This window comes from Volvox carteri (assembly GCF_000143455.1).
Source record: "Volvox carteri f. nagariensis unplaced genomic scaffold VOLCAscaffold_5, whole genome shotgun sequence".
Lineage (NCBI taxonomy): Eukaryota > Viridiplantae > Chlorophyta > Chlorophyceae > Chlamydomonadales > Volvocaceae > Volvox > Volvox carteri.
Genome location: NW_003307548.1, coordinates 275,721 through 297,439, shown reverse-complemented (window position 1 = coordinate 297,439; position 21,719 = coordinate 275,721). Strand labels below are relative to the sequence as shown.

The 21,719-nt window shown below is 56.0% G+C and overlaps 4 protein-coding genes across 4 annotated transcripts; 3 read left to right on the top strand and 1 right to left on the bottom strand.

Annotated features, from left to right (window-relative positions):
- Positions 1–2,098: 2,098 nt before the first annotated feature.
- On the top strand, positions 2,099–8,500 carry cct4 (chaperonin complex component; the record flags this gene model as incomplete). Its single annotated transcript, XM_002947144.1, has 14 exons — positions 2,099–2,219; positions 2,299–2,404; positions 2,481–2,594; positions 2,698–2,841; positions 3,577–3,644; positions 3,813–3,933; positions 4,902–4,970; positions 5,338–5,460; positions 5,862–5,999; positions 6,251–6,397; positions 6,747–6,842; positions 7,406–7,540; positions 7,851–8,009; positions 8,372–8,500. The coding sequence occupies exons 1-14, from the start codon at positions 2,188–2,190 to the stop codon at positions 8,498–8,500; spliced, it is 1,581 nt and encodes a 526-aa protein (XP_002947190.1). The 5' UTR covers positions 2,099–2,187.
- A 1,354-nt stretch (positions 8,501–9,854) lies between these two features.
- On the bottom strand, positions 9,855–10,244 carry VOLCADRAFT_87295 (uncharacterized protein; the record flags this gene model as incomplete). Its single annotated transcript, XM_002947008.1, has 1 exon — positions 9,855–10,244. The coding sequence occupies one exon, from the start codon at positions 10,242–10,244 to the stop codon at positions 9,855–9,857; it is 390 nt and encodes a 129-aa protein (XP_002947054.1).
- Positions 10,245–12,374: 2,130 nt separating this feature from the next.
- VOLCADRAFT_120418 (uncharacterized protein) lies at positions 12,375–19,238 on the top strand (the record flags this gene model as incomplete). The annotated part of the gene is made up of 12 exons (XM_002947143.1): positions 12,375–12,592; positions 12,685–12,896; positions 13,649–13,908; positions 14,690–14,838; positions 15,002–15,170; positions 15,583–15,704; positions 15,937–16,053; positions 16,161–16,247; positions 16,343–16,490; positions 16,811–16,951; positions 17,221–17,339; positions 17,667–19,238. 12 exons carry the CDS (start codon positions 12,375–12,377, stop codon positions 17,791–17,793), a joined length of 1,869 nt encoding a protein of 622 aa, XP_002947189.1. The 3' UTR covers positions 17,794–19,238.
- A 769-nt stretch (positions 19,239–20,007) lies between these two features.
- On the top strand, positions 20,008–20,400 carry rps15A (component of cytosolic 80S ribosome and 40S small subunit; the record flags this gene model as incomplete). The annotated part of the gene is made up of 1 exon (XM_002947142.1): positions 20,008–20,400. The coding sequence occupies one exon, from the start codon at positions 20,008–20,010 to the stop codon at positions 20,398–20,400; it is 393 nt and encodes a 130-aa protein (XP_002947188.1).
- Positions 20,401–21,719: the final 1,319 nt, after the last annotated feature.

Below are 21,719 nucleotides of genomic sequence, written 5' to 3'. Positions count from 1 at the left end.
TCAGCCCCGTCGGCTCTGTGGCGCCCTTGACCCCATCAGGGCTCGCATGGGCCACAGAAACACACTTTTGAAGGGCCGCATATCTGGAGGTGCAACACAACACAACATGCAGTCTTTAGCTAAAGTAGGAGCAACCCACAGACTTTACCGTCAGGGTTGTATGTGTGGTGGTGGTAGGGGGGAAAGGAAGGGGGAAGGAAGGGGGCAAGGGAAGGGACGAGCCCGTGTCTGTGTGAGGGTGGGCCCCGGGAGGGAAAGGGGTGTGTGGAGATGCTGTAGTGGCCCCACCCTATCCGCTTACCCCTCCTAGACCACCTCGCTCCTTTCCATTGCCCCCCTCCCTCCCTTTCTCCAAACTCTTCCATCCCCTTCCTATCTTCCCTCCCTCCTGGGCTCCTCCCCCTCCTTCCCTCCATCTTCCCTGTCCCCCCGAACTCCCGAGCAGTTGGGCTTCACGGGTGAGGCCGCTGCCGCCGCCTACTACGCCGCCGCCCGCCGCGATCCCGCCGTACTGCTGGCCCCCCGGGAGAGCGCCCAGCTACACACACCCAAGACCCGACCGCTGGTGGATAAACTCAACCAGGTTGGGGGGGGAGCCAGCTGGGGGACGAGGTTGAGGCCCCCGGGTTCTCCTACCCTTTTTCACCCCTGCCCCACACCTCACCCCTTGTGGCCTGACCTCGTGTCTGATTCCCATGGTAACATTTTCCGCCCTCATAGACCACCTGGCTACCCCGCCCCTCTCCCTCATCTCCCCCCCGGCCCCAGGTTCTCGCCATCCTGCTCCACAACCTGATGGACCTGCTGGGCTGCAAGACGGGGGAGCAGCTGCTGGCCAAGCTGAGGCAACCCAGGGCTCGGGGGCCCCGGGGCGGCGGCGGGGTAAAGAGAGGAGGGGGATAGCAATAGCTGCAGCAGCAGCCGCAGTAGCAAGCAATAATAGGGCCGACAGGACGGCAGCCTACAGTCACCGGGACGCTCCTTGAAAGGAATGGTGGATGTTGATGATAGAACTCAACCAACCGGTTTGCGACCTAGCCCAATAATTCACCATGAATATAGTGTGGAGGTGTGATTGGCCCTGATACGCCCATACGCCGTAGAGGCGGTGGCATGTCGGCAGAGAGGGAGTGAGGGAGGTTAAGGTTTTGAAGTAAAATCAGTATTCCCTCTTCCCCTCTGAGTAAACGTATCTTGGAGCAGGGGTTCGTAACTGTCGTGCAGCTCTGGCGACTGAAGCCTCGCGCGTGCTTACTGGGGTGGGAGTGATGGATCGAGTCCAGCTGGCCTTTCCTTGGGTCATAACCAACTATCAATCAATGAGCCGCGATTTGGTAAAGAGGCAAATGCCTTATTTTCCTGTCGGAGACCTGAACAGGCAAGGAGGGGCTTGGTTCCGTGTATGACAAGGTCTAGGCAGGACTTGCAGGGCAGAGTGTCACGACTAGGATTCTAGTGCAGTTTATGTACTTTTCCTTCGGCCGCGGCGGCGGGTGGTGCTGGCAGGGTCTGGCGCATGTGCTGTAGTGCAGGAGGATGCAAAGTATGCGTGGGGTGTGTGTAGCGGGCACGTGGGTGTGCTAGTTGTGCTGTGCGAGGTGCACGGTGAAGATAACTAGGGATATTTGCATCGTCACATGCAACCCCATGTTGCGTATGACAGCAACGGCGGTCAAGGCGAAGAGTCCCTTGTGTTATGGCTGGCGTCACCTACAGCTGGGCAATGTCTCATCTAATAGCAGCGGCTTAGCCTCAGCGAGACAATAATTCCTTTTTGGACCTAATGTAACACGGGGAAGCTTTGCGTTTCGGATCCTTCGCTTTTGTGAAATCCATGATGGTAACAAAATTGTTTATCAGTGATAAGCCTAGCATTGTGGAACAATCTCGGTGCGTGGGCTAAGCCCTGTGCACTTGAAACGTTAAATTCGTCTGCGATCATACTAGTGCAAGTTATAATCGGGATTACTTGCGCAAGGTGAGTATTCTCATGCTTTATGGACGACGTCGTAACAGTTTGGCGGGGAACTGCACGGCGGAAGCATCGCACCATGTTCGCAGTAACACTGTCTCTGTTTTTCTAATCGTAGTATACAGGTTGGTCATCAAACTCCTTATTGTTGACGACTAAGGACAGTTTGAGGGCTTTTGCCGCCGATCTGAACATCTTTATCGTTGTTCAAGAGGATGCCACCGAAACAAAAAAATGAGCTTTACAAGTGCGTAACGAGCATGCAAGAACATGGTGAATGTCACATGAATGGACTTCCACAGCTGGCCCGCTCCCGCGTGACACAGGGAGAGTGCGAGGAAGAAGGACGTCCGCACGTCGAACATAGAAGCAGCCAAAGCTGTTGCTGATGCTGTGCGAACAAGCCTTGGGCCTCGCGGCATGGACAAAATGGTGAGGCTGGATGTTCAAGCGGGCTCGGCATGCGCACCGAAAACTGCGACGACAGCTAGAAATGGATGTTAACCAGGTGGCGGCTCCAAACGGGGAGGTTATAATTACAAATGACGGCGCTACCATCCTGCAAAAGATGACAGTTACGCAACCAGCCGCCAAGATGCTTGTAGAACTATCCAAGTCCCAGGTAACCCCGTGTCGCGCCCCTCGCATGGTGTAGTCTGGCGAGAAGGCCTCCCCGACCAGGATATGCCACTAACGCACGGGGGTACATGAAAACACGTTGTCAGGATGTCGTGGCCGGTGATGGTACGACGTCAGTCGTGGTCATTTGTGGAGCCCTGCTTAAAAAGTGCCAGGAGCTCTTGGAGAAGGGCGTGCATCCAACCATTATTTCCGACTCGTTCAGCAAGGCTGCAGCAAAGGCCTGTGAGGTACGTGCCGGAGCGTGGCTAGCACGTGAACGTTGGGTTTCGTGCAGACCTGATGAGGCGGCATACACTGTAGACCTGCTGCCACGCCCGGAACCTGCATATAAGGTGTCGCTGGGATCTAGGACGGCAATAAGGAGGCTGCACAGAGGCAGGTGTTGGGCTGCGGAGGCCTCTTCTCCTTGGTTAGTGTGTGAGTAGTGCCTTCAGGTGGAACGCAGCCTAATGTATCCACCAGTCAAGGGCGATTAGGCCGGGGTCAGGGGACTCGCTGCGTGCGAGCAATGCTGCCGCTGCAGGCTGTACACAGACTTCGTGTCATTTCCACTTGCCACAGAATATGGTAGCAATCATTTGCCGTTACCTAATAAGGCCGCAGCCGAGCTGGGTTCCTGGGTTCAGATGAAATGAAAACCAGATGGGCCAGTGGGCAGTTTGTCGTCAGCTTTACGCAACCGAGCGGATGTTGCCTTTTACCTGGCCTGGCCGCTTCTGGACCGGAGGTGACCCGACCAACAGCGTCAGTAGGCCGCCGACCGGACCGCCCTGAGCAGGCTTCCCGATCTGCATCTCACACGTGCACGGACCATGCATGGTGTGCAGCAACAGCAGCAGCAGCAGCGGCGCAGCTGCCTACTATTGCCCGACCCAAGTCCGGGCTGCCAGCCAAATTCGTGATTTATCATCTCACGCCAACCTCCTCCGCCACTCCTCTTGACGGCCCTGGCCGATTTGTAGATATTGGAGTCAATTGCCATCCCGGTGAACATGGAGGATCGGGAGGCGCTTATCCGGGCAGCAAATACGTGAGCAGCGCGAGGGAGGGACGGGAGGGGGAGCTTAAGGGGAAGGGGCTCCTACGGGGGAAATGGGTGGGTTTGATGCAACATGATAGCGGGCTAGTGTTTTATTTGCAGCGCATCTAGAGGTCCTCTAAAAAGCGTCGTCCCGCTTCTTATGCAACCGATCCTCAGGTCCCTGTCCTCCAAGGTGGTGTCCCAGTACTCGTCGCTGCTGTCGCCCATGGCGGTGGACGCAGTGCTGCGGGTCATGGACCCCGCCCGACCCAACATGCTGGACTTGCGGGACATTAAGGTGCGGTCGGTGCTTGGGAGGGAAAGGGGAAAAGACGAACCCCAAGCGAGTGAACCTGCTGCCAAGGAAAGACTGCTGCGGCCGATGTGCAGGAAGCAGACAACTGACCAGTCGGCGGTTGTGAAGAAGCAGTTCTCGGGAAGGGGGAAGGGGAAGGGTCCCTGCTTTGTTTTGTTTGGTAGCTGACCGGGGCGGAACGGGACGGACACGCGGTTCGTGGTGACGACTGATGTCGCTGGCTCGGCTCGGACACAGTAGTTTGATGATAACCAACAAGAGAACAATACAAGCATGTGGATAATTGAAACATCGTTATGGGCGCAAGGAAGCTGTTTAAGGATCAGGTCGCCGAAAGGAAGGGAACAGCGAGAGGTCGAGGCGGTGTCGCTCCGCCATCATCATGTAGGCATCACCGTCATCGGAGTCAACTTTTGGTTTAAAGTGGAAGTAACACGTTTGTACAGGAGGCCGTCGCCGTACCACCGCAGCAGCACCCTACCGGGAACCCACGCAGGCCAGCTAGCCCCACGGTCATTTTCTGCTGGGAACAGCCCCGGAGCCCGTTCTTGCCGCATAAGCAAAACACAAGAGCTCAGGCGTCATGCGCCCGCTACCGCAGCACCCCTATACACATATGTGGAACATCGGCGCTTATCTCGCTCGCGGGCTCGGTGGGCATCTTGTGCTGGCTCCTAATAGCTGGGTTGCCACATTTGGCAGCGCGGCGAGCCTGTTAGTTCTGGCGCTACATCTGTCATGCGCCAAGCGTTTCTGGCGCCTGCAATCGATGCAGCCATGAGCCAATCACATTCATTCATAGATCTGGCCTTCACGGACCCATTCAGTTCCCTAAGCGGGCGCTTGCGGTTCTATGGGATGCTGTTTCCTTCCGGTGCTCTCCGTGCTCCATGTCTCCGTGCTCCTGACAGCTTCCTCTGCGGTGCGGTGTGGTGCGGTGCTTTACGCAGGTGGTGTCTAAGGTCGGGGGAACCATCGACGACTCGGAGATGGTGGACGGTTTGGTGTTTGACCAAAAGGTGAGTGACCCTGCATTAGTCGGAGCTCTGCTCAGTGGTCCTGGCGCTAATAATATATGTCCGTGTACAGCCGACGTTGGTAGGTACAGCGCAGGCGTGAATACATGACTACATACCCATTCCAGCTGGACGGTTCCAACGATCGATTTCCCAGCTGTAGCGGCTGCTAAAATGTCAGCAATAACAAGACGTCCGCTTTCTGCTTGCAGAAGAGCACTTGACTATGGCGGCAAACTGGCCATAAACGATATGCGATACACGACCTCATTCCGGCACACCGGAATACATCTCAGTGGTCTCCGAGCCGCCGGCAACCGCCTGGATGTGCCTGTCGTCCTGTCCTTGCTGCTGCGTGTGTTCCCCCCAGGCTGCCAAGTCGGCCGGCGGTCCGACCCGAATGGAGGACGCCAAGATTGGCTTGATCCAGTTCCAGATCTCGCCACCCAAGACGGATATTGAGAACAACGTCATTGTGTCGGACTATAACCAGGTGGGCAGGGTCGGGTGGGGCGCGAGTGGATCGCGGAGATGGTGCATGTTGTGGGTGGTCCTTTACTTCAAATCAATGCGCGTGTGCTTGTTGGTTGTGCGGGAACGGAACATGGCAATGGGGGAGTTTCACGGGAGCAAACGTGCCAGACGCAGAGGTGGCATATCTCGCTATGAAGCCTTATCGCACGCCAGTATCGCCAGTAACTGCTCATAATGCTAGATAGACTGCCTCCCCCGTTGTGACCACCTTGAGTTACCTCTTTCCCAGCTGTCATAAGACTAAGGCCTCGTGCACGCTTGGCCCTTCCAGCACCTAGCTCCGTGCTCCCTGTCCAGCGTTGCGCACCGCGGGCCTTGACCCTCGCATGCGTGTTCCCGCCCTCTCCGCCTGCTGTCCAGATGGACCGGGTATACAAGGAGGAACGCAACTACATCCTATCTGTGGTCAAGAAGATCAAGGCGTCCGGTTGCAACGTGCTGCTCATCCAGAAGTCCATCCTGCGGGATGCGGTCACGGACCTGTCGCTGCACTACCTGGTGCGGGAGGGAGAAAGCTAGTCCGGGGAAGCCAATCACGCCCCTGTCGATATCGTTATGTTCATGACATCGACATCATCTTGCTGCGCATTCACGCCTGCCGAGCGTGTTGGTAAAGATTACCTTTAACGATAACGGAATAATGCTTGGGGGGCATAAGTTCACTGTCTTGTTATTGCGCTTCTGGCTTGTCCTGTATTTTTTTAAGATCGCTGGCTTCTATCCATCCACATGCGCGTTCCTGGGTTCAGGCCAAGGCCAAGATCATGGTGGTGCGCGACATTGAACGTGATGAGATCGAGCTCATTTCCAAGACGCTGGGCTGCCTGCCCATTGCCCATGTGGATAACATGAAGCCAGAGAAGCTGGGCGCCGCCAAGCTGGTGGAGGAGGTCGAGGTGCGTGATGGGCCATAGACGTGCGCACATGTGTGTGCAATACGTGGGTGCGGTAGGGTCTGTTTGCTGCCTCGGACCAGATGCCGCGTTTCCCGTTGTCCATCCGAGGATATCAAGCGATGCGGCGAATATCGGCAAGTGGTCAAGCCAGGTGCCCGCTTGACAGCGGCGCATTGTGTGGATTTGGCGGTTGCTCTCTCCGCAGGCCTGCGGCACAGCATTGGAGGCCCGTCTGCTATCACCCGCCTGTGACACCACGGCACGTGCATGTGTTATAGCCGCATGTTGCGTTACTGCTGTGTCCATGCTTAAACTGACGATGATGTTGCGGCCGGGCCCCAATCTGCAGGTGGGCAAGGGCCGCGTGGTCAAGATCACAGGCATTGAGAACAAGGGCCGCACCGCCACCGTGCTGCTGCGGGGGAGCAACAAGATGGTACTCGAGGTGAGAGCTGCAGTGGTAGCGGTAGCCCGGGCAACGGCTTCCTTCGCCTCATGGATATGTGCTGTGCCATGTGTCCATGGGTGCCTGTGGAGCAGCCAATTCTCGTGTCATTTTTATGTTAGAAGCCAAGTCGGAGAGCGCCCTCCTCTCCTTCCTGTTTGCAACCTTCATGACCACCTACACCTGGACCTGGGGGTTCGGCAACAAGCCTTCTTTCAAAGCATACTTAACTAGACGTACTTGGCGTGAGGTTGCCGCGCATCCGGCGGGCCTGTTCTCGTGTGAGTATCGTACTACACCCACTGCGGCTCAGTGTTCAGTGTATTCTCGGCTTTCCCAAAAGCGTAAAGAGGCCCGCGTTGCTCAGCCATCATCCTTTCGCTTCCACGGGACAGACGATAGTGCGATGTATTCCTAGGCTCGCCACTAGTTGCGCCCGGACCGCTATTATTGCACCACGTTCCAACAATTCGACGCGGCGGGCCCCCCGGTTCATTGCATTCCGCTGTGGCATTACCTGTGCGACCCGCCTACCCTGGACCCCCTACCCTGGTCATCCTCAGGAGGCGGACCGCTCCCTGCACGATGCGCTGTGTGTCATCCGCTGTCTGGTCAACAAGCGCTTCCTCATTGCTGGAGGTTCCTCCCCCGAGGTGCAGATGTCCATGCAGCTCGCGCACTGGAGCAAGACGCTACAGGTGGGGGCCTCACCTGGGAACGGTGGTGAATCGCATAAAGAGGAATGCATGGTGCAATGAAGGATTTGAGAACTGGTGAGGAAAAGTGTGTGTGTCGGCGTCTTGGGGCGGCTGCGACAGGCCGGAAGGCCGAATGCATGGTGGCCCCACTATGGCAATACTGACACTTCACGCCCTGTCTGTTGTGACGCACGATTTCGGCAGCCAATGTTCCTTCTCCTTCCATGTGGGGCTGTGCCGATGCGTCATCCGCAACTTGCATTCACGCCTCTTATTCTCTGCGCCCCTGGTCCCCCTGGCCGCGCTGTAGGGCATGGAGGCCTTTTGTGTGCGCGCATTCGCGGAGGCGCTCGAGGTGGTGCCGTACACCCTTGCGGAGAACGCCGGCCTCAACCCGATTAACATCGTTACGGAGTTGCGGCGGATGCACGCGGCCGGGCAGAAATACGCGGGCATCAATGTGAAGAAGGTACGGCGCAGCGTTGTGGAACGGGCCCCGGCGGTCGAGGCATCATTCCCTGAGTTGAAAGTAGCGAGCACTGCAATTTTTTGTGCGACAGCACTGCGACTTAGGATGCGACTTTCCGATGCGCGTAGTGCATTTTGATCCGCTCAGATGAAGGTAGCGTCAGTCCATATTGCGCATACCTTGTCTGTGTCCTAGTACGAGGTCACTGTAGCGCTGCTGTCCCCTCAGATATGCTCCCCCAGCTGTCCCCCCAGCTGTGCTTCAGACGAGTTTCATCATTCCTCGATCCGCTATTGCCGCGGCTCCCTCCCGCACCGCCGCCCTCACCGCTGCCCCTCTTGCCTGCCCATCCCGCTGTTCAGGGCACCATCACCGATATGTTGGAGGAGAATGTGGTCCAGCCACTGCTGGTGACCACTAGTGCCGTCACGCTCGCGACGGAATGCGTGCGGATGATCCTCAAGATTGACGACATTGTCCCCACACGGTAATGGGTCTGGTGGGGGGAGGGGCACCCAGTGTGTCACTTTCCGGAGTAAGCGCGGGATGCACGAGGGGCCATGTTAAGGGCACAGAGCAGGTGCGCCTGTTGTGTGGGGTTGCAGCAGCAGGAAGGGGCGCGCAGGGTGAGGAGCTCGCACATGTAGACGTAGGAGATTATGGGTTCACGGCCCCTTAAGAGTGGCTCAAGGAAGGGTACCTGGAGGTCGTCTGGACATGAGCCAGCTATGGTTGTGTGTTTGTATCTTCTTACGCTAGAATACATGTAGTTCGTAATGCAGCTATTGCCTACGTTTGGGGTCTTGATGGGCCCCAGTCTGGACAGCGATAGACTGTTCATGATAGGGTTTTACGGACAGACCGTGACGAGACGATGACTGTGACCGGTGAGGAGCGACGTTGCATGCAATCACAGCAATGCACAGAGACGTCATCTTTGGTACGTGCTGGCCTAATATTTCTGGATGGACGTCGTGCCGAAGGCGGTGGTATGTGTACAGCTGCACAGGCTGAGTGCTTACCATAGCTGCTGGACACCGGGTCACAGCCTTCGCTTGAGGGAGGTTTTGTGCGCAAGGACGAGGAGGGATCTCGTTTGGGGCCGAAAGGCTGTTGAATTGCGTGAGGGAGTATGACCGTGCTCGCTCAGCTGTTAAGATCATGGCCTGTAAGGCGTACGTGGTAGTCTGGTAAAACGGGTATCCATCTGCAGATTACGGATGCTCGAGCTGTGCAGGGTCCTCCTGTCGCAACACCGGATATAATCAATCCGCTTACTACTGCACTGCCGGGTGGTGCGTCCCGGCACCATCAGCTCCTGGGCCCTCAGCCCGGAGTGTGGTAGTGAGGAGGACTGGACCCCTCAGCAACTTCCACAATGCAGGGTGATTGTCCGCCATACAAGAGGCCCCTTCTATCGGTTGCTCATCGTCCGCTGCCCTGCAAATACTATCAGAAAACAAAACCGCATCCTCGGGGCGTGCTTACACGTGCAGCCTCACCAGCCGTAAGAATGTCTTAGTCCCAACACAGTGACATTACCCCGCGAGGAATGCCAGGCCCCACACGACAGCAACCTCCTTCCCTTCAGCGTAGGGGTCACAGCGCTTTGAAAGCACATGCAATCGGAAAGGAATTGCTTGACAGCGGACGTGCCGCATACGGATTGCTAGGATGCAAGCGCCTTTCGCGGCGCCTAGGCCTCAAACTTATGTAACCGGACCCCCTGGTGGCGGTTCCGCGTCGTCATCGTCTCTGTCTTGTTTCCCGTCTACCCTTTCCAAGCAGTCCTTCGGCAAGAACTTGAGACTGGCAATTCTGCTGGACACCGTCTGCAGCTGAATACTACTTTATGTTGTCCAGGTCTCCCTTTCGCAGGTGCTTCTGCATCACCCGCACTGCATCCAGCACAATGCGCCGCGCCGTAGCCTTTTTCCCCGACTTTGTCAGGTTCCCCACCAGCTTGTCAAACACCACCTTCACTTCGGTATCGTCAGGCAACTCCAAGCCTGCCTCCGACACGGAGGCGACAGCCGCAGAGCTATCACACGCTGTGCGCTTGGGCCGCCGGTCGCGCCTGCCATGACGGGCTGCTGCTCGGTCGTTGCGGTCGCCAGGTTCATCTAGCTCGTCCGCCAGCTTGGCAAGTCGATCCCGTGGAATATCTATGGCAGGATCTAATAGATGGTGCCCAGCTGCTTGGCGATCTGCAGTTGCGGCTGCTGCTGCTGGCATTGCTGTTGGCCCTGCGGACATATGCAGGGCAGCTGTACATTGCGAACTCGTCCAGCTGCTGCGGGCGGTAGCGCTGGTGTGTCGTAACCAGTGGCTTAGGAACCGGACGCCAGACAATGGGGAATCGCCATCTTTGCACCCGGATGTGCACAACGCAGGAACGCTAGCTGATATGGAGGCTGACAGAGAACCTGTCGATTGAGTTGTATACACGTAAGCACTTCGTCGCGATACATACTGCATGCTAATGCTTGCTATAGGACAAGCATATCCTTCCAAACATCCATTTACCTTCAGCACCACACGTCCACGCGCGGCGTGCAACCGCTTGAGCGGAGCATCCTGACTTCAGTATAGCCGACATATTAATCATGTTTCGTAGGTTGCTACTAACACAAACGCTTATGGGTATTAACTAGGCCTAGAGTGTTGCAGCAATCTCCACAAGCATAATTCCCAAACTCTTGTTTAGACAAAATCCGCTGGGATTCAAACTGAAGTGCATCATAAGCTGATAATATGTGCAAGAGATCCTGATGATAACATTAGACCTTAACGAAAAGAAGTAGGATGCGACGCTACAAGGGGGAAACGAAGTCGTTCTCTTGCCGTACAGGCACAGCGGACTGTTCATCCTAGCCCACTGAATTAACCTCCACAGAGAAAGGAGCCATGCCATGAGTACTGGCAAAAGCCAACGCAGCCGAGCCTACCCTACAAAAGACGGCATTAACTAGGCAGGAAAGAAACGGGGAGCGAAGCGGCATGTAGATGCTGTTAAACCAGTAGGCTATCCTTTTCCCGGGCAACATCCATTCCCAGGCGAACAATACGCAGAGGCTGCCAGGCCGGTCTCTGAGAACGGGGCAAACCACCCTGTTCGGTCGACGACAGAGCTACGAGAGGAGGCAGCCTTTCGCACCCTTCTAGTCCCCTGTACGGCAGCCATCACTTACGGCGGCACCTCCCAAGGGTATGGTGCCAGGTAGCAGTGCAGAAGAGGGCTAGAGGCCCGAGTGCTAACTTTCCCCCCGACACCTCCCTCAGCCTGCGTGTGCCGATCCTAGGAACGGTACCGCAGGTGGCCCTTCGTCCTGGTCTTGCTTTAACTCATCCCACTGAGAAAAGGAACATCGATACAAGTCCGTGTCGGTATCCTACACTGGCGAGGAGGTAACTATCTTAGGCGGCTCCATCGCCAAGCTATCTGGGATGTAAGTCTCAAGAGGACGAGCCCACTGCCCCACTGTGGGCTCCCACTTTTGGCTGTAACTACCGCACCCAACGGTCCGTCAGCAGAGCTGACTAATCAATCTGTTATTGTTGGGTATTGGCATTTTTCTTTTTAAAGTTCTTGTTTCCAGTTTGGCGGTTCATGAGCCTTTTGGCTCGTCTGGACCGTACAAGCTTGAAGCTTGTAAACGTAAACGTAAAAAAGCCGACTACTTCCAAAAGTAAGGGCGATCATCTTTTTGTCTCTTCGATCTTCATATTTTCATGTCTGACCCCACTGCAAGCTGCTTGAGTGCCCCCGCTGCGGATCATTCGTAAGTCATGACAGCCTTCCCCTAATGTGGGAACAATATCATCTAATATAGTCGGGCAATTATGAATCAATTATTGGCAAGTAGTATACGACTTGAACATGGATGTCTCAGGCTTTCACGTCACATAACGCCGCCAACTACCAGGGATATACTAAGTTACCGACCGCGTCCTGATCTCATAATAAAAAGACAGTCAGTATGGTATCCACGGTAGATATATAACAGTCGGGTGGTATGTATAAGCAAAGGCTGCAAATCGCGGTATGGAAAAGCAAATTATGCAGTTGTTCTGCAAGAGCGTGAAGAAATCCAGAAGCGTGTGAATTTGTGTGAATTTAAAAAATGTAAGGAAACAAATCGGTTTCGCAAGCAAATGTGGGTACGGCAACGTGGCGCGTGAGGGGGCATGACGCTCATAAGGGCTTCACATGCTCGCTCTTTCTTTGTATGTGCCTCAATTTCGCCAACATAATCATCAAGAACATAATAATCGCCTGCCCTATCTGACGCACGCATACTTGTGTCGTGTACGCCTCGCAAACGTTTCACTTGCGCAATATTTCACTGCCGATTTAGCCACAACATGAATCTGACTAAGAAGTCCTTGGCAAGGGGCTGTGCCCAACGCCATGTAGTCAAAGTGTCGGCACGTGCCGGCACTCGCGAGCGCACCGTGCTGCCCGCGCTGCCGAGCCACTTGGTCAGCACCTTCACCAATGCGGCTAGTTTAAAGTGCAAAATGGCAATAAGTAACGCCCGCATGTCACGTATAGTGGGAGGTGGCGCAAAGGCGTACAAGCGGTAAGACACTGCGACGCCGCCGGGAATGGTCAAGACATGCGGAGGCAGTTCGGAAGCCAAACTCCGATGCCATCACGACACATCATCTGCAGGATTACCCCTCGCATGTGTGGTATCATTGGTATCTTTAAGTACGAGGGCAACGCCAACGTTGAGTTGTACGAGGGTCTGCTAATGCTGCAGCATCGCGGCCAGGACTCAGCGGGCATGGTGACCACTGACTGGAGTCGCTTTAAGGAGCACAAGGAGAATGGCCTCGTGAAGGATGTCTTTGGAAAGCAGGAGCTCATGGATTCCATGAAGGGTACGTCTGCGTACGTCTGCGCTTTCCGACTTGGCAAGCGTCATGTGGCCTGCGAGGGGACACGACGGGAACATCGCGGCCCCCGTATTCACCATCCCACGCCTCAGCACAGTTCAGATGTGCTCACGGGTTTACCTTTAGCAGATGTGCTCAGGGGCCTTGTCCACACCCTTCCCGTGATGCCGCGATGAACGGACGCGTCGCAACCCTGGGGAACAGCATCTGGCTTGAAGCTCCCCAGAAACGATTGCATATAGACGAGTAGCAACCAGGGTACTGGGAGGTAGCCTGCAAAAGGTTTCAGCCGGACCAGATTCGCGATGTGGGTCACCCCCTTTCTTGTATTTCCCACGTCCCTACCCCCTGGCCGGCTTCTACAGCACCACAGCAGGCCGCGGATTTACTTTTCGTTTGCACTGATGTACTCTTTGGTATGCTGCCCCCCCGCATCCTTTTCGCCGGAACCTGCAGCATCAGTACTTCATGCTTCATTTGTTTCGGTTTCGTTTGTAGTACCTTTTCCTCCCGTGGAATGTTCCATTTGGGTTGTCGTTGTGTGGCCATAGGGCACCCGGCCCATACAGGCTCATTATTACATCTCTGGATGTAAGCAAATCACAGTATAAAACGCGCGCGTGCACATCTACACACGCCATGCTTTATTCCGGCAACCACCCGCACATCTCCGTGCCCAATGTTCCCCGCGCCATGCACCTCGCTTCCTACCTCGCCCTTACCTCTCCCTCCTTCAGGCCACTGCGGCATCGCGCACGTGCGCTACCCCACCGCCGGCTCGTCCTCGGCGCAGGAGGCCCAGCCCTTCTTCGTCAACTCGCCGTTGGGCATCTACTTGATTCATAACGGCAACCTAACCAACACAGAAGAGCTGCGCGACCTCCTGAACTCCTCGCGCTCCTTCTTCAACCGCCACTTGCGCACGGACTCGGACTCGGAGGTGCTGCTCAACATCCTGGCTGACGAAGTACATCGGGCCCACCAGCGCTGCCTGCAGGTGCGCTAACAGGCCGACTGACGGTTGGGTGGTGATGATACGGTAATGCAGGGGGTTGCACGGGCCCCTGCTGCCCGGTCTGGCTCAGAGCCGTAGCAGGGCCGGGTGCCGTGCCGTAGTAATGGGTTTTCCACCATTTCCTGCATTGGGCCGGGCAGAAGGCAGGGGAGGGGGGACGCGCGGTAGTGAGCAAGGGAGCGGGGATGTGGGTCCTGGGGATGAGCTAGCAGCACAGGAGTCGCGCTGTCTCCGTGTCCACGACTGCGGAGGCTTCCTTACGGAGCGGAGCTGAAGGGCAGAGAGGGCAACTGGCTGCTGCATGTGTTCCCACAGAGATGCAGCGGTGCATCTGCAGCGACCCTCGCCTTTTGAATCCCAGGCGCCGAGCCCGCTCAACCGTCATCGAGTGTACAGGCATTTGGAACGTCAGACTTGGATTCTCTTTGGGCCGGGCAGCTTCTGTCCCCGAGCACAGCGGCAGTGGCCAGGGCTAATCGTCTAATCGTCTCGTGGCATTCCGCGGAACCATCTACTAGTCCATTGCGCGTAAAGTATAGGGCCTCGTTCCCTTTTGCTCTTCGCTGGTTACTTACGCGCCCTTTCGCCATGCGTGCTCCACGTCGTTCGTTTGCCGTCTTTTCCCTGACCTAGTTCCCAGAACCGGCGTTTGGTAAGTTGGTGTTAACTTAGGTATTCCTGCTGGCCATGGCTTTCCCTTCTCTCTCCCGTCTTGTTTCCATAATGTGATTATCCAACGCCCGCTCCCCTATTCAACTCCTAGACGACGGGCTGTGACCCCAACAAGAATAAGATCAATTTCCTGTTCGAGGCGGGCGAGATGACGATGCGGCTGCTCAAGGGCGCCTACAGCTGCTTGTCTCTGGTCAAGGGCGTGGGCCTGGTGGCGTTCAGGGACCCCTTCGGCATCCGGTGAGGTGGAGTGGACGGCTGGGGACGCGCCCCGCATGTTGATGGCTTGGTAGCGCAAGAGCCGGGGACACGGCGCGTTGCGTTCCCGGCCCGAGAGGCGGACCTCGTAACCAATACGGTGTGTCAGATGCACTCACTGACGCTGGTTCCGTGCGCTCTGCAGGCCCCTAGTGATTGGCAAGCGCTCGAGCGCCCACGGCGACGAGTGGTGCATCGCTAGCGAGGACTGCGCATTCGGCCCCATCGGTTTCGAGCGCGTGCGCGACGTGCTGCCCGGCGAGATGGTCATCATTACGGAGGACGGCAAGCTCATGAGCCGCCAATGCGCTCAGGTACGGGAACGAGTGTACGACACGGAAGGGTTGTGCATATGTATGCATGCATGCACCTCCTCATACTGCGGGTGGAACATCAGAGGAGAGGATGGTGCGCTGAAGGAAAGGAAAAGCGCTGGGCTGGGAAAAGTGAAGACGATGAGGTTGCTCCGTCCATCGCTGTGGTGATGCCCGTGTGATGATCACGTGTGCGCGTTGCCGTCAACCGACTGAGCCAGGAAAAATGACCCCCGGCGCTATTGCGCAGTTGCTAGTCGTGGTGCAGCTCCTAACTCACACCACCGTGCGCAGCCTTACCGTGTCTGTACAGCTTAGCCATTTCCATATGAGCTTCGGAGAAGTTTAATTGCGGGGGCAGGGTTGTTTTGCTACTGAGCTACTCCCCCGCACATCCCCCGCACGTACGCAGGGCACCCCTAGTCCTTGCATCTTCGAGTACATCTACCTGGCTCGCCCCGACTCGGTACTCAACGGGATCCCGGTCTACAACTTCCAGCTCAAGCTGGGAACAGCCCTGGCTAACCGCATCAAGTGAGGGGGGGGGAACGCGGCATCACGAGGGGGAGCGAGGCCGGGCGGTGGTTACCTGAACGGACACCTGAACAGGCGTGCATTCAAGAAGCTCGAAATGTTATGTAGAACCTACGTTCGGATCTGGGGAATGACCCAAATGGACTGCGACTCCCCGAATCCTCTGTTGCCATTCATGGGCTGCAGCAACCTCCGTGTTGTGCAACGCTGCTCCTTTCACCGCTGATTTCAGGGAGAGGGGCTGGGATCTGGACATTGTGTGCCCGGTGCCAGATGGATCTCGGCCAGCCGCCATCCAGATTGCAGCCGAGCTGGGGCTGCCGTACCGCGAGGGCCTAGTGAAGAACCGGTGAGTCCGCCGATGGACAGGGGGCGACTGAACGATGAGGGGATAAGGTTCTGAAGCTGAACCGGTCCGTGCGGTGTAATATCGTCAATTCGTCCGTGCATCCACAGCGGTGCGGCGGCCCCTGATGCTGATGGCGCTCAGGTTTATGCTGCTTCGCCCCGGGTTAGCATGCCCCGGGTAGCTCTTGATTTCCCGTGAGTTCCCAAAGTAATTTACCCGAATGATGATGCAAGACTCCGTAGTCGTCATTTTTCGTTGTGTCTGGTACTTGTACGTCATACCCCCTTAGGTATGTGGGCCGCACCTTCATCATGCCCGACCAGCGCCTTCGTGAAATGTCAGTGCGCCGCAAGCTCAACGCCATGCCGGCAGTGTTCGAAGGCAAGAGCGTGCTGCTCATTGACGACTCGATTGTGCGCGGAACAACTATGACACAGGTCAGTGCGCTCTGTCCGCCGACGGCATTTTTTAGTCCCTCTCCCGACTGCGCGTAGTTTCGCAAGCTGCGGCTGCTTGACTCGGTTCTCACCCACGTAAGCGACACAGCCACTCCAAAGCGGAGCACTACTTTGCAGAGGCATTGCGTTTGCATCCTTCATTCTACTTCTGACCGAAGGCCTCTGTCCCTCATGGGTCATGCTACTGTTGTAATCACTGCTACGGGAGGAATACCGTTTGCTAACCTACATTTTGCTCTCCAAAAAAACAGGAATGATTGCAACCAAAGAAACCTGAACGCACTGACGCATTGCTGTAGATTGTGGACATGGTACGACGCGCGGGGGCACGAAGAGTGTATCTGGCCTCCGCATCCCCGCCCGTGGTGTACCCCAACGTGTACGGCGTGGACATGCCCAGCCGCAAGGAGTTCGTGGCCAACGGCCTAACCATCGACCAGGTAATGAATGCTGGCTTAACGGACTGCTGACTCAACAAAACAAGGAACCATCCTAAAGGCCCACGGAGCGACACGGCTTAGCCTACATTTTATCCTCAGCCAGTCCACATTTGTTCTCCACCAGTATGGGTGCAATCCCTCCCTTGAATCAAGCTCCAAGGCTACGGTCCGGGGACCCAGGAGACTGTAGGAAACCTGTTGGCAACTTTCCGCTGGACTAGAAGTACCACGTGGTTGTGCCGTGCCGTGGCTCTGGTTAACCTCCGCAGGTGTGCCAGGTGCTACGTGCCGATGGGCTGATCTACCAGGAGGTGGAAGACCTCATTACCAGCGGCAAGGAGCTCAACCCGGACATCAAGGACTTCGATGCCTCGTGTTTCACTGGGAGGTGAGGTGCATTGCTTCGAATGGGGCTGGGTGTCTGGGCCGCCAACAGGGCTAGCCGACTGGCTCCGCCTAGTGCTGTTGCTTGGCAATGTTGCACGTTTACTCGTTAGTTCATGATGCTGTTACGATAGATGTTCCGCCCGCTTGCAAACCTTGGTATTGTGGCCTTGGCTTAGGGTGATGAGGCCTCCCTGGAAAGGCGCGAGGGTTGACTTTAGTTGACAATCACCCGGCCTCTATGCGAGGCTAAGGAGAGGCCCATTCTGGTCTGACGTGTGCTTCCTCCACGTCGCTCCTAAATCACCCCCTGGTTGTGGTACATGTCCAGTTACGTAACCGGCGACATCGATGAGGCGTACCTGCAAAAGCTGGAGATGTCTGGCCGCGGTGCTAACCGACGCGCCACGCAAAAGGTGTCCCTCATCAACGAGCGGGCCATGGTGGCTACGGCGTGAGAGTGCCCACGGAGTGTGCGCTGCCAGACCCGCGCCCCGGGGACATGGAGTTAAGCGGGCACAAGCCACGAGAGGTGGGCGGTGCAAGGACTCCTGATGTGGCATCGCGACACAGTACGGCAGCAATGGAATTGCACCCTAACTTGCTCGGAGCGGCTGGGCCGCTGGTATGAAGTTGCTGGTCGCGCTTTCGCTGCCGGCCCCCGTGTGGTGCTGCTTCCTTGTCTCAGTTTTTAATGGCACGGGTTGCTGCGCGTTGCGTTCACCTCCGCTACTCTCCTCCTCGGCAGCCACCAGCACCTGGCCTACGTGATCCAAAACAAGTTGAGGCTAGGCGCTGAGCTGCCCGCGGAGAATGTGTACTACCATAATAAGGACCGGGTCGTGGTGTCACAGCTGTGGTATCACGGCTGTGGTGTCACGGCCGTGCTGTAGTAGGACAGGCTATCGCGTGAGCTGTGGGCACTTTTAGTAGCGACTGTGGTTGGGGCAGAGGTTTAACACGTGGGGGTATTGACAAGGTGGAAAGAGGCGCCGAAAGGCCGCTAACGGGATGGATGCGTGGGTATATGGGGCCAAGCCTTTTTCGAGGAGATGGGAAGCAAATCGGCATATTCCTTTTTTGTTCCTGGGTTTGCACTCGGGTTTTGGTTTTCCTTGAAGCTTTTTTACGCATCTAGGCAAGCGCACTGGCTTTGTTTGCCCCGGGTACTCCACGCCCCGTTATGTCCAGCGGCCGTCAGACAGGTACATGGAAACTGTTTAGCTGTCTTTGAACCAAGACCTTGACCGTGGGGTCAGAATACAACGATTATAGGGACTCGCAACGCGCGTTGCGCTGCGCATAGGATGCGAAGATGGTTAGGCGGAAGACTCGTGTACCACGGGTCTTATGATTGTGTTGGACAGGAATATGGCTACGAGAAGGCGAGGAGGTGGCGAGGAGGACGACAAGGCTTCTGTCGCATCCCATCTCTTGAAGCTATGAGGTGGTCCGGTCATTTAGGCTCAGCTGTAAACTGTGTCATGCTGCTACGTGTAGGGGCGAATCATGATAATTATGCATATCGCCGCCTTGGACAGCATGAGCGTAGGCGGCACTCAGCCATGCGGTTCCAATCTGGCATTTGGACCGAATAAGAAGCCTAACAGGAAACACTGATGTGTGCGCTCCAGTTCCCTGTCAGGAAGCCATGGGTCCTCTTCGCGTGATGGGTGCAATACACGTGCTGCGTCTGCCTGCTGCAGAACATGTTGGTCACAGGACGTGCACTCATACTGGGTTTAGGGAGTCGTAAGGGAGCTCAGGACTCTGCGCAAATGTTGACACACAGTATTTGATGACTTGCAACAAAGTGAATGTGTTACGGTGGATCCGAACAGATTGCCAGTGCTGTCCGGACCCAAATGACTGTAACGAATGCCGCTAAAGGTGCTAAAGAGGTAACCAATGCAAACCCCGTACCTCGGCTCGGACAGCAACAAGCAATCGAAGACATTTCCCTACCCTGCGCGTCTAAGTAAAGACCATTAGCACGGCCCGCGAAAGGAGCCCCAGGAATGAGGGTGAGTACGTCATATCTTCATAAGCGCTGACCTTCGTACAGCAGCTGCAAAAGCGTTTGGGTGGATAGTGACGGGCGTATGGTGCTGCAAGTCCGTGGACACTGTCGTGGGCTTTTCCTGAACGCTTACGCACTTGTTGCCGGACACGACCTCAAGCCCGTCAAAGACCCACGGGCCGAGGCCTGAAGAACAACACTCTGGGGTTACTTTCGACTAGATATCCCATCTTTGAGGCCCATTTTTTAGGCCCCTGCCACGCTCAAGTATAGGTCCGTGCCAAGCAGTCTTCTCGTGGACAAAACATATGCAGCTCCATGAAGAGTACAATTGTATACACAATTTCTTTATAGCCTTTACTTCATGACATATGTTCGGGTTATTCTAATTTTCTGCTTTCAGTGACTGTATTTGGCCTCGGAGCAACCCACAAGGCTCAAGCTAGGCAGCGAAACAAGATGTAACAGCATCAGGTTATCTTCACATATCGGTTATACAAGGTGGGAGGGACTGCTTTGGCCCCAATGTGGAAAACGCCATGGGCCCTTTGAAAGTACGGGAGGCGGCGGCAAACTACTCAGGTTGTGCGCGAAACCTTAGTCTCTCTTTCTTCCTAGGCTTGCCGCTGTTGCTGCTGCCAGACCAGCAAAGATGGTGCGCATCAGCGTCCTGGGGGACGCGCTTAAGACCATGTACAATGCCGAGAAGCGTGGCAAGCGGCAGGTGCTTCTCCGGCCTGCTTCCAAGGTGGTCATTAAATTTCTTTCGCTGATGATGAAGCACGGGTACATTGGCGAGTTTGAGTATGTCGATGACCACCGCGCGGGCAAGATTGTGGTTGAGCTGAACGGCCGGCTCAACAAGTGCGGTGTTATCTCGCCCCGCTATGATATTGGGCACGCCGAGATTGAGGCGTGGGTGGCCCGTCTGCTTCCCTCGCGTCAGTTCGGCGTTATCGTCATGACTACCTCGGCCGGCATCATGGACCACGAGGAGGCGCGTCGGAAGAGGGTTGGTGGCAAGGTGCTGGGCTTCTTTTATTAAGCAGCATTTTGCACTGGCGTATTCGAGCAGCAAGCAGGTGCGCTCGAGGCAGGTATCCTGGCGGCTCTTCGGCCTGTTGGCATATTTGAACGAGCCACGATGGTGGACAGCTTTACAGGGTAGCTGCTTTCTCGTCGAATGCTTCTTCTGTCACAGGCTACCTGTATGGGCTTTGGGGTTGGGAAAGGGTGCATGGAGTTTGAACTTCTCATTAAAGTAGGGCTAGGACGGGGTTTGATTTCATTAGGAAATGAAAAGGAATGATTTTGCCAGGACGTACTTGTGGGCCACCAAAACCCAGGACGCAGCGTGGGTAGGTTGCATTCACAGCAGTCCCGGATGCGCTGTATTTATGGTGTTTGGGAGCAATCTTGAATGCAACATAAGGACCCGCGCTAATAGCCGATGCGAATTCGATTGTGTTGCATCGGTTACATAGCGGGGGACAGTGTTCGCCTTTGTGTCACCCTCCTGGCCATCCTGCGGGCCTTGAACCCCGGGCTAGCCAGGTTGACTAGGTTAACCTGTGGCATCCAGGGGCTTGTAAAATCTGTTCTGCACATTGCAATGTTAGCCAGGTTAGACCGAGATGTGGTAGTTAAGGTTTGGTCGGTAATATCGTGCCTCTCCTGGGAACATTAACCCCGTCTTACAGTGGTTCGGTCCTTCCCATGCCTGCTGTATCCTGCAGGTTTGGGGGATGTGCCCCATGGAAGGAAGGACGCACACACTGCCAGCTTCTGGCGCACAGCAGCGGCGGTGTCATGAGCTGGAAAGGCGGCCGCGGCCGCCGCCGCGGCACTGCCCCACTTCCTGCAACCCCCTGACGCGGGCTGTAAAGATTTACTGTGTGTCTATGCCTCCGTGTGCACCTCTCATTGAGACCTGGGACCCACAGCTCTGGGTGATTGATGCCGGCGGGGGGGGGTCACCGCACTCGACCAGGAACCAGGGGAGTCAAAGCGGACAGCTGCAGATCGCAGCGGCAGCAACAGCAGCGACGATAACAGCTACGTACACGACGTCAGTATCTAATAGCAGCAGGATTGCTCCTTTTGGCGTTGGAGGCTATGGGACCTACACAGCACGAGGCTTTCGGGAGGAGGGTGTATTAAACGGGCCAACAGGAGGAGTTGGGCTGTATTAAACTCCCTTTCATGGGTCAACAAAGGGTTGGCTAGGAGGAGATAACTCCAAGCAGCTGGGGAAGATGGCAATGTCGAAACGTAGGTAGTCCGCACTGGGGCAATTGACGGCTATGGCCGGAAACCAGGGCATTTGTTGTAGGGAACATGGAAAACGCGGGAACTAATGCCTAA